We start from the raw sequence: 15,406 nt of genomic DNA, 5'->3' as shown, positions 1-15,406 counted from the left end.
GTTTCCGCACTCATTTTCGTACTGAGGAATGGAAGTAGCCTCAAATCGTGGATTGATGCGGCCAAGGTCTTTGAATCAATATTGAGATGTCGGGAGTGGGGGAGGTGAAGGTGATTATCGCCGAGGAGGAAATCATTGCAGAGTTGATTTGCTTGATGACTTGATCGGGCTGTTGGGTGATGAGGAACTGAAATATACCTCCAGGGACCTAGATTAGATGGTGCTGGCAAGGAGAGAAGGCCAAAGGAGTCCCCAGCTCTTCTTGGGAGGGAGCATGTGGCCTATGTGGTACTGCTAAGGAGAAGTCGCTGTGGGAGGAGGCTGTGGGAGGAGGAAGAGGTCTGATGGCCGGTAGTAGGTGGGGCTGCTCTGCTGCCTCCTTTTTTTTTTTTTCTTGGTACCGGAGAAGGAGATGATGATGACAAGGCACCTGAGGTAAGTACCACTATAGTAAAGGACTCTTTACCCTCAAATCGGACCGAACCGGCTGGTCTGACTAGTTGTTCGGTTCTCTTGGTGTTGACCGGTTTTAGCATATCCCATAAATTAGACCGAACATGCAAATGATTCTTTGTTCATCCTGTTGGACTGGTCGGTCAAGTCTGGTTTTAAAAACATTGATTTCAACTTGCTTGACTGAACTGGTGGTGCACAATGACTCATGCACTAGATCAACCAATGGTGTTTGGCTACAACAGGAATCATTTATGACCTTTTGAGGATCGTATTGCATGCTAACTGTTTAAGATTGTTATGGAAGTTCTCTTGCTCAGCATTGTCAGGATTGATTGAGTTAGAAATTATAAAACAGTACAGATTGGATTGGACATGGACTAAAATTAGGGATCATAGGATTCTTTTCAATTACCTAAAATTTTTTTAAAAATATTGAAGAAACATGAAGAATTGAAAATGAGGCATTTGTGAAGTAGATAAATAAAACAATAAAAGGCCATACTGTAGGACTCTAGTTTCTAAAATCATAAATCTGTAGATTCATGTTCAATGAATGAACATCCATCCTGAAGATTTTTGTATGCTATTTCTCCAACTATGTTTAGTAAATTCTCTGAAGGGAAAGTATTTTGAGGGGTAAAAGAATGAGGTTCTAACGACAATATGATGTTTGCCTGTTGCTTCTAAAACTGCAGACTTCAATGTTTTGCCATTATTGTTTGGAAGTTATCAGTGATGGATAGGTAATTCTAGAAGTCATAATCAATTGAATGGTAGAAGATGGACTTCTTGACCAAGTTGGACCTTATGATCCAAAGGATTGTATGAATGATAATATAGGCCTAGAACTTTGAATTCTAACATATCTTAATGCAGGAATGTGATCTAAATTGCGTGGGTTCATCATGATCCATATTGTAAGATTTAGATCATTAGATTCGAACAATTGGGGTCTTGGTTATATTTTCTCTTGATATTGATGTACTGTTTGGTCAGATTCTAGTTTTGTAGATAATTTCATAGAAAATTCTATTTTTACACTTAGCGTCTTTGATTTCACAAAAAACATAATGCTTTAATGGTTTTAGGCACGAATCCTTGTTTAAATAAAACAAATATTAGAGAATCAAAATTCAGTGCACTAGTTTAAACTTGTTGACCTTTTATGGCCATCTCATAAGTGATTGATTCAACCATGGGATAACCATAGTTGAACCAACCAAAGTTTTTTAAAAAAATAAAATTCCTTGATCCCGAAACCCTTTTCCAATTGTTATATCTCATCCGTCTTACCTAAAACTCTGATTCTCAAAACCCTTCCTTCCCATGCCACCTTGGTCCACTACTTCAAGTTGGAAGCCATTAACCATGTAGAGGCCCCCATGCACCCCCCTCCCCCCCCAATCGGCCTCGTAGAATCTGAGAAATGAAGAAGTTTCCTCCATTCCAATTATGTAGAGAGAAGTCCTATTGGCCTACTAGAATCTGAGAAATGAAAGGGGCATGGAGAAGATGAGAAAGGCATAGGGCTGAAACCAGATTGGATATGGGTCGGATACTAGTAGATCCATAGTCATATTTGTTGTGTTTGATGAATATGTATATGGTTACAGATGCTAGTCATATGCAAAAATTCATAATCATATTTGTTTTAAATGGATATAGATACAAATCGGATACTGCAAATGGATATAAATACAAATATATGTCAGATAATTAAACTTTATGAGTATAGAATTTATGATACTACTAAGTAGATAATATGTCAAATTAAAAGCATGTTAATGTCGTGCATTTATTTCCCTTAGAAGTTCATGAGGGCTATATTAAATTAAAATAGGGTTATCGTATATTTGAATATGTGGATCAGATAATTGTCGATCTACATCCATATCCGTTTTTCTTTTGATAGATGTGGATATTGATATCGATGCTGGTTGGATGCTTAAATTTCTATCTATATTCGGATAGCTTCGGATACGAAAACAGATCCAAATGGATATTATTTGATCCATTTTTACCCCTAGAAAGGGATATGGAGAAGAGAATGGGAATTGGCCTCCCATCATGGAAGCAATGTATGCTGATACACACACACACACACACACACACACACACACACACACATGTACATGTACATATGTATATGTACATATGTATATGTATATATGTATGTATGTACATATATGTATATGTATATGTGTGTGTGTGTGTGTGTCTATATATATATGTATGTATGTATGTATGTATGTATATATGTATGTGTGTGTATATATATATATGTATGTATCTATATATGTGTGTGTTTGTCTATATATATATATATGTGTGTGTGTGTATATATATGTGTGTGTGTGTCTATATATATATGTGTGTGTGTGTGTGTGTATTTATATATGTGCGTGTGTGTGTATATATATGTATATATGTATATGTAGATATGTATACAAGTATATGTATGTATATGTAATGATATGTTTATTAGTTTCATCAGTCCATGCAAGGTTGAGTTGCTTGACCTAGGTTGTTTTAGCAGTTTAACCATCCGTCAATAATCTGAACAAGTTTGTTACCAAGCCCAAGCTGTGATGCCTGTTGGGTGGCAAGTTAACTAGGTTGATTGCAGCAGGTTAGCTGGGTTTCAATGCACTGGTGCAGGGATAATATGGATAAGTTCTGCAACGTATGCATACTGTTGGCTAGGTTGTCATGTCTTACCTCATCATTTCACAGTCAGATGTGTAAATGCACAAGGCATGAAAAAAATATGTTATAATACATATTACTGTAATTGGTGCACATTGTTGGAACATTTAACATGTTGGTAGCATTTGTTGCGGAATAAATTTTGAAAGGACATTGCAAAAGTTGTCCCAATTAAGTTTGGAGGGTAGGATTTGTTCCGTAGGATAGGAATTTTATCTGTTTGGTTGGGGGGACAATTGCAAAGGATAAGTGCATGTGTTTAATGTGCTTCGAATTTTGTGATGATTTGCCTTCCGACTTGTTTGTGTTTTTAGAGAGTGGATAAGGGCAACAAAGAAATTGGAGGGGGTTGTTCTCCCTAGTTGTACAATATAAGTTTATTCCTCCAAAATGGTGGAATAGAATTATACCTCTCATCTACCTGTCCCGTGTTAGGGCATGGCTCCACTCTGAGGTGCCCAAAACAGCATTTGGCAGGATAGAAGCACAAAGTTGGGTTTTTTCTGGTGGTGGTGGTTGTGTGTGCGTGTTGGTTTCAGGAACCTTTGTTCTGCCCATTCAACAGGGCCTAGCTTAATATATCAAAGCCACAAACTAGTACCCAATAAAACTTTATGATGTTGGCTGACATGAAACATAGGTCTTAGTAAACAAACTATAAACTAAAATACTAGAATCCATAACCAGAGTAATTGATTCTGTGGCAACATCAGCTAATGTTGTGCAATTGCTATTTCGACTGTAGAAAACAAAATAGAGATAAGCATCATCTATTTTCTTCTGTTCTCCACACATTGACCTGTCTTAAGCTGTTTTGACTGATATTGGTTTGGGTTCAAAATTCAAGACTCAAAATGTATCTTGGTCAGGTTAATGTCAAGCTTGCTGTCATCTAGCACGACCTGTTTGCCCCTTATTTAATATATATAATATAAAATGGAGGCCTCTCAACAGAGAAGCCTTCATGTGACATGTGGAGTATTAGGAAAAAGAGAGAAAACCACATGTTAGTCGGGAGCAAACGCGTCAGAGAAAATCGGGAGGAGGTGGTTGAGGGCTCGATGAGGCCGTTGATGGAGATGCGCTCCATCCACAGTTTTTCACCGACGGAGGTGGGGATAATGACGGCGGAGGCGTCCGCAGAGGTTGGGATAACGGTGATGGACGCATCGACGGAGGCGGAGATGACGGCGGTGGATGACAATGGCGGTGGAGGCATTGGCGGAGGCGAAGGGTTTCTGGCAGTAAGGACCGTCGGAAGGGTTTCCGGCAGATTATCTGGGAGCGTGGCAGGCGATTCGCAACGATCGGAGGAGGGGAGATGGGGGTGAAGGAAGACGGAAGGGAATGGAGGAAAGAGGGATCGCATACCTCGGTCACAGAGACAGACAAGAGGGAGAAATCTTGAACGGATGGAGAGTTGGAAGGCGGAGGAGCGAAGGAAGGGAGAGAGACTTCAGTTTTTTTTTTTTTTTTTTTAAATAATTGTATGGGACACTTCGATAGTTCATGACATTGCTTGACCATTCACACCATCAATTTATGGTGTCACGATCGTTATAGGTCTACATTTGACACTTTCATGTAAAAAAATTTGTTTCTAACATAATGATGAGCTCGTCGAACGGTGGTTTTCAGCTGCTCTTAGAATAGGTGAGGAAGGACAAGTGGGCATTAGAAGGCGTATTTATTGGCCCAAGGGTATGTTTAATCTATGATTTTGGGTTCTTAATGATATCTTTTAATTGAAGCGTCTTTAGAAGCTATGGTAGGCCCCACTTACTAGGGTGGGTCTGGAGGAGTAGAGGGACTCGAGTGGTCGAGAATAGGATTCTCCTATTGCTAGGGTTGCTTACCATTTTATTAACCATGGTTAAGATGTGAGGATAAGACTTGAGAGAGGAGGATGGAGATTAATTAGGATTTAGTAATACATACAAAACTGATAAATAAGTTAAATATCAAATTAAATAAATATCAAAAAGATATAATAAAATTTTAAATTAAATATTAAATATAATTTAAAAAATTGCATCCCATGCATTGCATGGGGTTCTAAGCTAGTTTTTTATTTTATTTCCTAGTTTGCTCATATCCTTTCTCCGTGGCTGCTTCATCTAACTCTACCTGCCCTAGCAGCTTCACTAAAGGGCATTCTCACTATAATGTGAAATCTGTTGAACAAGACTAGGTACTATTTGATTCACTGCAGGATTTGTGTTTCTTATTGTGCAAATCGTGATATGATGAGCATTTACTTTCATGTTTCTCATCTCATATGGTCAAATGTTGAGATGTTATGAATGCTATCGATGTCAAATTCCTTCTTGAGTGTACAGAAGTCATGTCAGGAGTGTGAATTTGGCTCAACTCCAATAACCCCGCACTTCGTGTTCTTTCTTGGAAATACATACTTTTTTATGTGATTGTGTAGGAGCATTGATTTCTTTATCTAAGAGTAAACATCGGAACAATCAGCCAATAAAGAGATGTTGTTGATTCCATCATTTTTTTTCCATCTTCTAAGTCAGCCTGTAAATGTATATCATCTTGGAATTTTAAGATGCAGATATACACATTTTTATTAATTTTTTTAATATTATTATTTATGCTAATGGATTCTTGTAGCTTATTAGAATCTTCTAAAACATTTTAACTATGTATTCAATGATAACAGGCAATACAGGTGGAACATACAAACTGGCTGATCTAAATGTTGAAGCTGATGCGTCTGGCGATGATGAGGATGACATTGACTGGGAGGAAGGTTGAACTGAGACAAATCAATGTTTTGTATGTGGCTTTTATGAACCAGGAGAGCTCCCTTTGCTGCACTTTCTCCACAGATATCTCATCAAATACATGACCCTGTTAGAGGAGGATGAAGCCTACTAAGTGCTTCTGAAGTATAACCAATGGTGCTAGACATGCAGAGTCTCGAAAGAAAGACTTTGCATCCATTGATAATGCAAAGTGCATGTAGAATGTGGACAAGATTTATTAGAACATTTGAGTCTATAAAACCTCTGAAGCATGAGATAATCTTAGTTTTGTGGGGAAGTATGCCGGCCTGTTGTGAATACTGGTGTATCTCAGGTGTTTCCATCAGGTATTGGGTTTTGGTAAGTTACATTTTTTGCAGTGTTCTCAATAGGACTTCAGAAGCTGATAAATTACAGAAAGGAAAAGAAAAAAACATCAAACTAAAGTTGCGTAAGCATAATGTGATGCATCTGCATGATGAGAAGTTGACCAACATTATTTAGACACTGCAATATTTAATCATGTACATTTGATAGGAAAAGTACTTCACTATTTGCAGCTTTGAAAGCTGACAACATAAATTGATGCCATTTTTGTGCATTAGCCATGTTTTGTTTATCGCGGCAGCAGAAACAGTGACAGTTTTAGGATGGAGAACGTATTATAATGTTTCAGTCGATCTCAAGAGATGCTATATTGACGTCTTTGCTTGGATCACATCCCAAACGAGGCATGACATACCACTGCTATTTTCCTCTTCTTCTTAGTAAATCAACTGTTACCAAACGCAAGTTGTTCTTGTAGCTACAAACTGTCCCAGAGAAGTCAAAAATCCCGCTGTCGGGTAAGCCTAAGCTCAGATTGGATTTTGGAACTGACCTGAACCACAGAACTCAAGAGTGGAGGTTGGGCGCAGACCAACGGAGACTAACTTTAAGCTCATGCGTTCCAGAAAAATGTGGCTGTGCGCTATGTTGGGCTCTTAGTCTGCAAATGCGAATGATTGTAGAAACCTTGCTCTTCAATGGCCAGGAAGAAAAATGGGGGTGCAATCTGTCGTAGTCCCACGTTGATTTTTTTTTTTTTAAAAGGCCATGCGAGTTTATTAGGCTGGACCAATCCTCTTGATAGCTTAAGCTTTAGCTTTTGAGTCTATGACGAGTGGTGTTATGGTTTGGCTTAGTGTGCGTTGTAATTTTTATTCGTCATTTTAGTCGCTTACTTAGGGACACCGGAGTCGAGAAGAACATGATAGCTTTCAGTAGGCATTAGGTCATGATTGCTCCCTCTCCCTTGAGTAGGAGCCAACCATCATGACTTTTGTTGAGAGAGATTATTATAGTTCCGTATTAACTAATAAAAGGAGTGCCATATGGGCTTACTGTTAGGGATTAGTGTCAATAGTTTTTGCTTTTGGGCCATGACTTTGTGACCGTACCCTGATTAATGTATATGTACTAGGAGAGAGCATGTGGTGGCATGCCAATTAACTTCACTCTCTTCTAACACACAGAACATGTTTGGGCCAAAAAATAAAACTGGTTCAAGGCCTTGAGCCAATCTTTGAAGGTGCAAACAAAATGTTCACAAAAAATGGCACAAACAAAATAAATTCCTAGCAGGTTGAATTTGCTTTCAAAACTAAAGGAATGAAGCAAACCGCATGGCACAATAATAGAGGGATCTGTGTCTTTTGATTCCATGTTTGGTTGGCAAGAATTGGGGTTAGGAAGAGTTATTAGTTTTATGTTAGCCATGTTTTGCATCTCATTTTGATATGGGAAATGCTGATTCTCATCGGTATTGAATTCCTATGAAAAAGAATCCATAACAAGGGAGCTTCGGTATCATTTCCACAATGTTGGATATATATCCAGGCAACACAGAACTATATTTATTAATACTAGTTATTTCATAAAATACAACATAGAATAAATTATCTATTGGGTACTATAATACCATATAAATTTGTGTTGTGTACTAATATTACATATATTAAAGTTATGCAATGTATTATATGTAAGACCGCCATATCACATCATGTTGTATCATATATTTGATAATTATATTATTATTATTATTATTATTATTATGCTATTATAATTACGTTGCATTTTATTGAACATATATAAGTATATAATATTACCAACTAGATAATATAGTTTTATGTACTATCTTTGTATTGGTACTATATTATTAATTAATAGTTTTATTATATATTATTAATAATATTCTTGGCATATCTTGACATATTATATTTATTAGAATTGTTCTTGTATTATAATTATATTATCATAGCAATAATATTATAGTAATTATTATGTTTTTGTAATATATGAATATGTTTAAGTAAGTCATTTGTGAAAAGCTTAGGTAGCACCAATTGAAGTCAAATGAAAAGAAGGATGACCTATATAGTTTAAACATATACAATGTTGACCGAGAAATGTAGTAGAAAGAATGATTCGATAGACAAAAAAATAAGTTAGGGAGAAACTAAAAGTCACATGGAATAAAGTAGTAGGAAAGGACTTGGTATCACTATATCTTTCAAAAAGTGAAATCTAAATAAAATGAAATAGAAAAAAAAGATATATGCTAGTCAACCCTAGCTAGTTGAGATTAAGGTTTAATTGAGTTAAGTTAACTAATATACGAATATAGTTATTAAAATATGATAATTATATTATTATATTATATGCTCTATTATTTATATTTGCAATATTCTGGAGCACTATAATAATATCAATATTATAATAGAAGATTAATTTTTGTTATAATGCTAATATTTGAATTACTATATTAATAGCACAAGTATCATCGAATAGTATAGTGTTATTATTTTTGTGGAAATTATAAATTATACAATATCATATCTTATATATCATGCATCATATGCCACATTATATAATTTTATCTTATTTGGTTAAGAGTTACCAATAGTTTATAATAATATTGTATCAACAATAATATTACTAATATAAACATTAATATAACATTTATGTATTAGAATAATACTGGTTATGAATATTATATTAGATTATATGCTATAAGGTTTATTCCATTCTCTTGAGATTTCCTAGTTTATCCAAAAACTAGAATTGAAACTGGTTATTATCCGAGAGCAGATTTTCTAGAAATGAGCAAACTATACTTGATTTCTATTCCCAATAACCAAATGTGGCTTAAGAATGATGTGGTTTGTATGCCTCTCTTGTCTAAGACTATATGCTAATTAGCCTCCTTTTCTTTTTTTTTTTGTTGTCATTTATTTTTTGATTTTTTATTTTTTTAGAGAAGTAGGATTAGTGAAGCTTGGTCGAATATAGGAGTAAGGATGCGTAAAACCGTTGATATTTTCCATATCAACATAAGAAAGTTAACCAACCGGGCTAGTTGGCACACTCATATCCCAAGTCATTCTTTAATTTTTCATTTTATCAAAATTTAAATTCTACTAATCCTAAAAATTATGTTATTTCCACCAATCACCAACATTCTCCCCTTTTTGATGATGCACATCTAAAAGGAGTAGATCTACATTTTAGTATTTCATCATGAAAACAAAGTTAAAATAGAAGTGATGGATGTTAGAGGACTAGCAAATATAGTTTCCCACAAATAGTTAAGATAGATAATTAAGTGGCACATAGTGAGTCTATTTAACCATTTTTATTATTGTGTCATGCCAATAATCTTGAGGTGTTTATTTTTGTCTTCTTGTAAGATATTTTGCGTGAGATATTAGGTGTTTTACTGCCATGGGATTGTTTTGCCGGTGCGACATAAAAAATAAAAATAATAAATTCTAACTATTGTTTCATTTATGAGCAAATTGGTGGCAAACAACCATTGATTAGTAAGATGCATGAAATCCAAATAGAGTTCTAATTGAACGATATACAAGCAGCAAAACGATAAAAGAGATAATTATTAAAAAAGTTCTTAAGTTCAGATTATTACATGTTTTGATTGGGGCATTCCATTATTAAAGAGAAAGAGAGTTACAATCACAGCACCATCCAAAATCACTTAATTATGCTTGTGGTTGCTCTTCCCAGCGACAAACTTCAACATGGCAAATTTTATTGCTAATTCTTTATAAACCCAATCAAATGTTCTGTCAATGAATCGAAGATAAGAAATCCTGATATCCTTCTTGATCATTATTGTACCAACGAAACTCCAGAATCCCAAGATAAATCCCAATGCCGAGCTAGCATAAATCCATATCATATCGCAGTCATCTTCATCTACTTGTTCCTCTTCTTGATGTGGAGGTTCATGAGTAGGGCAATCTTGCAATGGCTGTCCACAAAGGTTATGATTACCGATGTAGATGGAGGGGTCATTAAAAGTCAGAAATTGGTATCCTGATAGAATTCTTCCTGACAAGTTGTTATATGACAAGTTCAACTTGCTTAAGTAATTCAAAGCAAGCATGGTTTGGGGAATTTGGCCACAAAGATCATTCATTGATAAATCAAGTGATTCCAACTGTCTCATGTTACCAATATTTTGTGGGATGTTTCCAGTGAAATGATTTCCAGATAAGTTCAAGAAATACAATTCAGAAAGATTTGTCACTTCATTAGGTATTTCCCCGGAAAGATTATTGTGTGATAGGTCAATGCTTGTAACCAGTAAAAGCACGCTAGTGTACTCAAGGTCCAATCCTTTTGCAAATATCAAGAGACTCTCTTCGTAATACGACCCTGTGCTAATATTTGAAAGCATTGGTTTGCTGCCTTCTTGTATCTCAACCATGGCAGTAAAATTTCCAAAAGATGATGGCAAATTTCCTGAAAAATTGTTGCATGCCAAGTCCAAAACCTGAAGAAAAGACAGGCTAGATATTTGTATCGGAATATTACCATCAAAGAAATTTGATCTTAGACGAAGAACCCTTAGAGACGGAAGGCTTTCTCCAATCCATGTGGGTATGTTGCCCGAGTATCTGTTTTCACCAAGATCAAGAATAACTAATTGTTTACAAAGTCTCAAGAAGGAAGGAAATTCACCAGATAAGCTATTGTTCCTCATGTGTAAAGATTGGAGTTTCATGGTATGTGCCACCGTGCTGGATGTATCTTCTACTCTTTTGCTTTTTGGTACCTCAATAATTCCTCGCTGTGACTTGCTCCAGCAATCTGGAAGTCCTCCAGATAATTTATTATCGGAGAGGTCAAGAATCGTTAATGAAGGCAAATTACAAATCCCGCAGTCCGGAAATCTTCCGGATAACTCATTATTGGAGAGGTCAAGAACCTTCAATGAAGTCCAATTACAAAAAGACTCTGGGATGCTACCATTTATATGATTGTGAGATAAAGAGAGTACGGAAGGGCCAGCATTTTCAGAAAAGTTCAAGGAAATGGGTCCGGAAAAAGAGTTGTTGGAGAGAATCATGAGGTCGGCATTCACATTAGGTATTGGGCCAGAAAGGCAATTGGAGCTCAGATCAAGTGCAAAATAAGTACGACTCCCCAGTGAACTTGATATTCGTCCTTCCATACAATTATGGGATACATTGAGGTAAGTCATATCCTTATACCACAACCATGATGGAATCTTGTCCGAAATTCCAGCTTCAGAGAGGCACAATGAATCCAGATATGTCTGGGTTCGAAGCCAAGTAGGAAATTTAGGTCCTACATGGCAAGAACACATAATAATTTCCCTAGCATTGAAAGAAGGAATCCAACCGTCACTTAGGTTCAATTTCAAGGAGTTGTAAGACAGATCCAAAACATCCAACCTTGTGAGGTTGGAAAAGTGCACTTCACTCAAGTATCCTGTGAAAGAGTTCGAGGACAGATGTAACTCTACAAGCCCAGATAACTGGCCCAGACTTTCTGGAATTGTCCCACTGAAATTATTGTTACTCATGCCCATAAATTCTAAACTCTTCAAAATGCTTCCCTTATCCAATTTATTATTTTTAATGCATTCAGAAAATCCTTCTATAAGACTTGTGATCTCTCCTGCAAAATTGTTTTCTGATAAGCCCAAATCTTGCAGGTTGCATAGATTCGACATGTTTCCTGGAATTTGTCCGGTAATATTATTACCTCCCAAATATAACTCCTCCAAGTTGTGGAGGTTCCCAATGGTTTCCGGTATTTCTCCGCTGATTCTGTTGTTAAAGGTCAAATCCAATACCTCCAAGTTGTGGAGGTTCCCCATGCTTTTTTGTATTTCTCCACTGATTATATTTTCAGACAAGTCTAAATACTCGAGGTGGCTAAGATTTCCCAGGCTTTCTGGAAATTGGCCACTAATTTGATTGCCAGATAATGACAAGTGCCTTAATTGGCTAAGATTTCCCAACATTTGTTTGGTATGCCCGATAATATTGTTTCCAGATAAATCCAAAAACTCCATGTGCTTTTTATTCCACAAAGATTGCGAAATGTCTCCAGTAATTTGGTTCTCAGAGAAATCCAAATACTTCAAACGGTTGAGATTCCCCAACATATCTACTGCAACTGATAACCACCCATGAATGTTGCAAGAACTGAGATCGAGTTGAACGAGGCTGCTAATATTAAGCAGCCAGTCAGGGATGGTGGCAGATTGAAAATCATTGAAAGAGAGATCGAGCATGATGAGGGAAGTGAAGTTTACATGCTGCAGAGTCGAAGGAAAACCAGGAAGTACAGTATAAGATAATTTCAAGACTGACAGAGAAGGATGCATATTGATCTCATGAAGCCAATTTGATGCCTTGGAGAGGTTGACAGCACTCAAGTCAAGGTACTGCAGAGAGGGGATTCGAGAGAGCCACTGAAGGTCATTAGCATGTAGAGTTGTTCGACAAACTTCAGGGTACAAATCCCTCTCATCAAAACAAACGAGCACACCCTGAAGACTTAGATTGTGTAGGCTTGAGAGGTTTCCAATCTGGTGAGGAATGGGTCCACCAAAATGAGCCTCGGAGAGGTGAAGGTGCTCCAAGTGCATGAAAGAACCAATGAATTCAGGGATGGGTGCATAAGAAAAGTTGTTCATGCTCAAATCCAGGTACCTCAAATATATCAAGCTAGATATAGAAGGATTTACCTTACTTGGTTGAGGTAATTTTCCAGTTTCATAAACCGGTGCTCCAAGAAAACCATGACCATAAGGATATCTGAGATCAAGCTTTACCACATGGCCGTTGGTGTTGTCACAACCGACACCCCTCCATTGGCAACAGTCTTGGCCCGTCCAAGAAGAAAGCCACTCACCAGGATCATAGATATCTGCTCTGATGGCAAGGAGAGCTTTCCTTTCGCTCTCTATGCAGCTGCCCCCCACCTTGGAGCCACCTCCACCGTCCAGGCAGAGGCAGCATGGGATGACCCCCATGCATAAGAGGAACCCAATCAGCATGACACGCTCAATTATGAGGGATCTCTTGTTGCATCCCCATCCACCACTAGCCATGATAGGAAGTCCCGACATCAGCTTGAAGAAATTGAAATGGAAAGGATAGACCATGAGAGGTTGCATGGAGGCCTCTGATCAGTATCTGTGAGGATTTATAACGCAGAAATTTCACAGGTATGGTTGCAATGTAATTTTCTTCCCATCCCAAACTTGGTGAACTTTCCACAATTGATGCCGTGTGGAATGGGAGGCGGGATGGAGGATGTGGCACCAACCGTTGGAGGTATCGCGGAAAAGTATGCAGAGGAGCATTAATTTTGCACTCTTACTAACGCTGTACAATTGCAGTGCTTTCCTGAGACATTGCCCGGATACTATTCCAAAAAAAATTGAAATGGAAAAGATAGGCACCAGAGGTTGCATGGAGGCCTCTCACCGTCTTGAAGGATTTATATGGAGGAATTCCATGCCCTCTATGTTGTTGTTTTATTCTTTGAAGTCAAAGTCGATGGCGGACTTGGACTTGGTGAGCCTTTATCCACAGTCAATGACGTGTGGAATGGTGGTACAGACGGCAAGGATGGAGCATGTGCCATGCTCCGGAGAGCAGCAAAAGTTTCCACAGAGACAAGTACTCAGAGTAAAAAGTATTCTAAGTCTTGTATCAATGCATTCCCCTTTTTTGTCACGCGTGCACCAGAAAAGCTTCTCTTGAACTATGTTGAGAAATTGTCGTTTTATTCAAACAAACAGTAAAAAATTAAAAGAAAATTGTTATTTTGGGATTTGCTTCGATGCCTTTGTTTTTCTAAAGCAAAATTTAGATATGATCTCAACCATTCAACTAACTTGGAGTAAAAATGGGCATAAAAATCGTCTGATGAGATCACCAGAGCATATCCTCTAGAAAAAACTTCTTGGCATGCCATGCACCTCATGTCATAATTTAAAGCATGCAGAAAATAAATTAAAAATATGTAACAGACTTTAGAGATAGAATAGATTTTCACTAACAGAGATTGAACGAAGAGGAAAGAAAGAGATGAACCAAAAAGACAAGAATCTGTAGTCACAACCTTCTCGAAAGAGCTGGAACTTAAGAAATAAAATAAAAGTTTTAGATGGTAAAATGCAAACGAGAAAAACCTCAAAATGGTTCGATTACTCAATATGCAAGTGAACAAAAAAAAAAAACTAGTACAATTTTGTGAGTTTAGAAGATAATTTACAGTCAACTATAGGTTGATATCCGATGTAAATCTGTTTGAGCTCAGATTTCGAAACTATTTTGAATTGATGCTGTTGGGTATAAAGTACCCCCGGCCGAGGTTTACAGAGGACTGATCCTTCGAGGCTCTTCCGACGTCCGACCTTGTGCGTGACGCCTCTCTGAGCTTCCTCGGCCGTCCGGACTGCTTAGACGATAGGCTTCTGCGTTCACCAATCGGGCCGCCTTGAAGACCCTCTGAGCCTCGCTGATTAGCCGACCTTCTACAGCAATCGACTACCCCCGAACTTCTTCCGGGCTTCATTAGCATCCGAGCTTCCCCGACAACGAGATTTCTACGGTAACCGGACTCCTTCCAAGCTTTTACAGTGGTCGACCGCCTTTAGGATTCCAGCCGAGCTCCTGCGATAGCCGAACTTCTACCACGAGCGGCCTACTCCGAACTTCCACTACGAGTGGTCCGTCCCGAACTCCTGCTGCGAGCAGTCTACTCCGAACCCTTACAGTGGGTGGCCTACCTCGGATCCCTACTTCAGGTCCCGCGACAACCGACCTTCGACCGAGCTTCTACAATAAGCGGTCTCCTTTCAGCCTTCTACAAGAACCAGACTTCGACCGAACTTCTATAGCGGTTGGATATTGGACGAGCTTCTATGATGATCGGGCTCCAACAGCTGGATTCTTACAACGATCGATCGCCTCCGATGTCTGCCAAACCTCTCCAACGCCATCCGAAGTCCATCACCGATCGACCCTCCACCAGATCCTTCATGAAACTGAACTTCCCCAACGGATCATCCTCAGGCGAGTTTTCACATCGGATGAATCCCAGATGGACTTCTCTAGCAATCGGATTCCTACCGGGCTTCGCCAACGGAAAGT

The 15,406-nt window shown here is 38.0% G+C and overlaps 2 protein-coding genes across 3 annotated transcripts in view; one reads left to right on the top strand and one right to left on the bottom strand.

The window, feature by feature from the left end:
• The window catches only part of LOC140857450 (uncharacterized), a 49,104-nt gene that overhangs the window by 5,738 nt on the left and 27,960 nt on the right, over positions 1-15,406 (top strand). The window contains exon 4 of one of the 2 annotated variants that reach the window (XM_073256299.1): positions 5,840-6,288. The exons of the other annotated variant lie outside the window; for it this stretch is intronic. Within the exon in view, the coding sequence (XP_073112400.1) occupies positions 5,840-5,934 (95 nt within the window). The 3' untranslated portion in view covers positions 5,935-6,288. Of the gene's footprint in view, positions 1-5,839; positions 6,289-15,406 lie in introns of those variants that run through there. 2 annotated transcript variants of the gene reach the window in all.
• Positions 9,827-13,683, bottom strand: LOC105037562 (receptor-like protein EIX1). Its single transcript, XM_010913208.2, has one exon. The coding sequence runs from the start codon at positions 13,417-13,419 to the stop codon at positions 9,958-9,960; it is 3,462 nt and encodes a 1,153-aa protein (XP_010911510.2). The 5' UTR covers positions 13,420-13,683; the 3' UTR covers positions 9,827-9,957.

The sequence above is a fragment of the Elaeis guineensis genome, chromosome 4 (assembly GCF_000442705.2).
Source record: "Elaeis guineensis isolate ETL-2024a chromosome 4, EG11, whole genome shotgun sequence".
Taxonomy (NCBI): Eukaryota; Viridiplantae; Streptophyta; class Magnoliopsida; order Arecales; family Arecaceae; genus Elaeis; species Elaeis guineensis.
This window is presented reverse-complemented; position numbering and strand designations above follow the sequence as displayed.

Coding starts and splice junctions, on each gene's coding strand:
- LOC105037562 (XM_010913208.2), bottom strand. CDS start 13,419: ATGCAACCTCTCATGGTCTATCCTTTCCATTTCAATTTCTTCAAGCTG.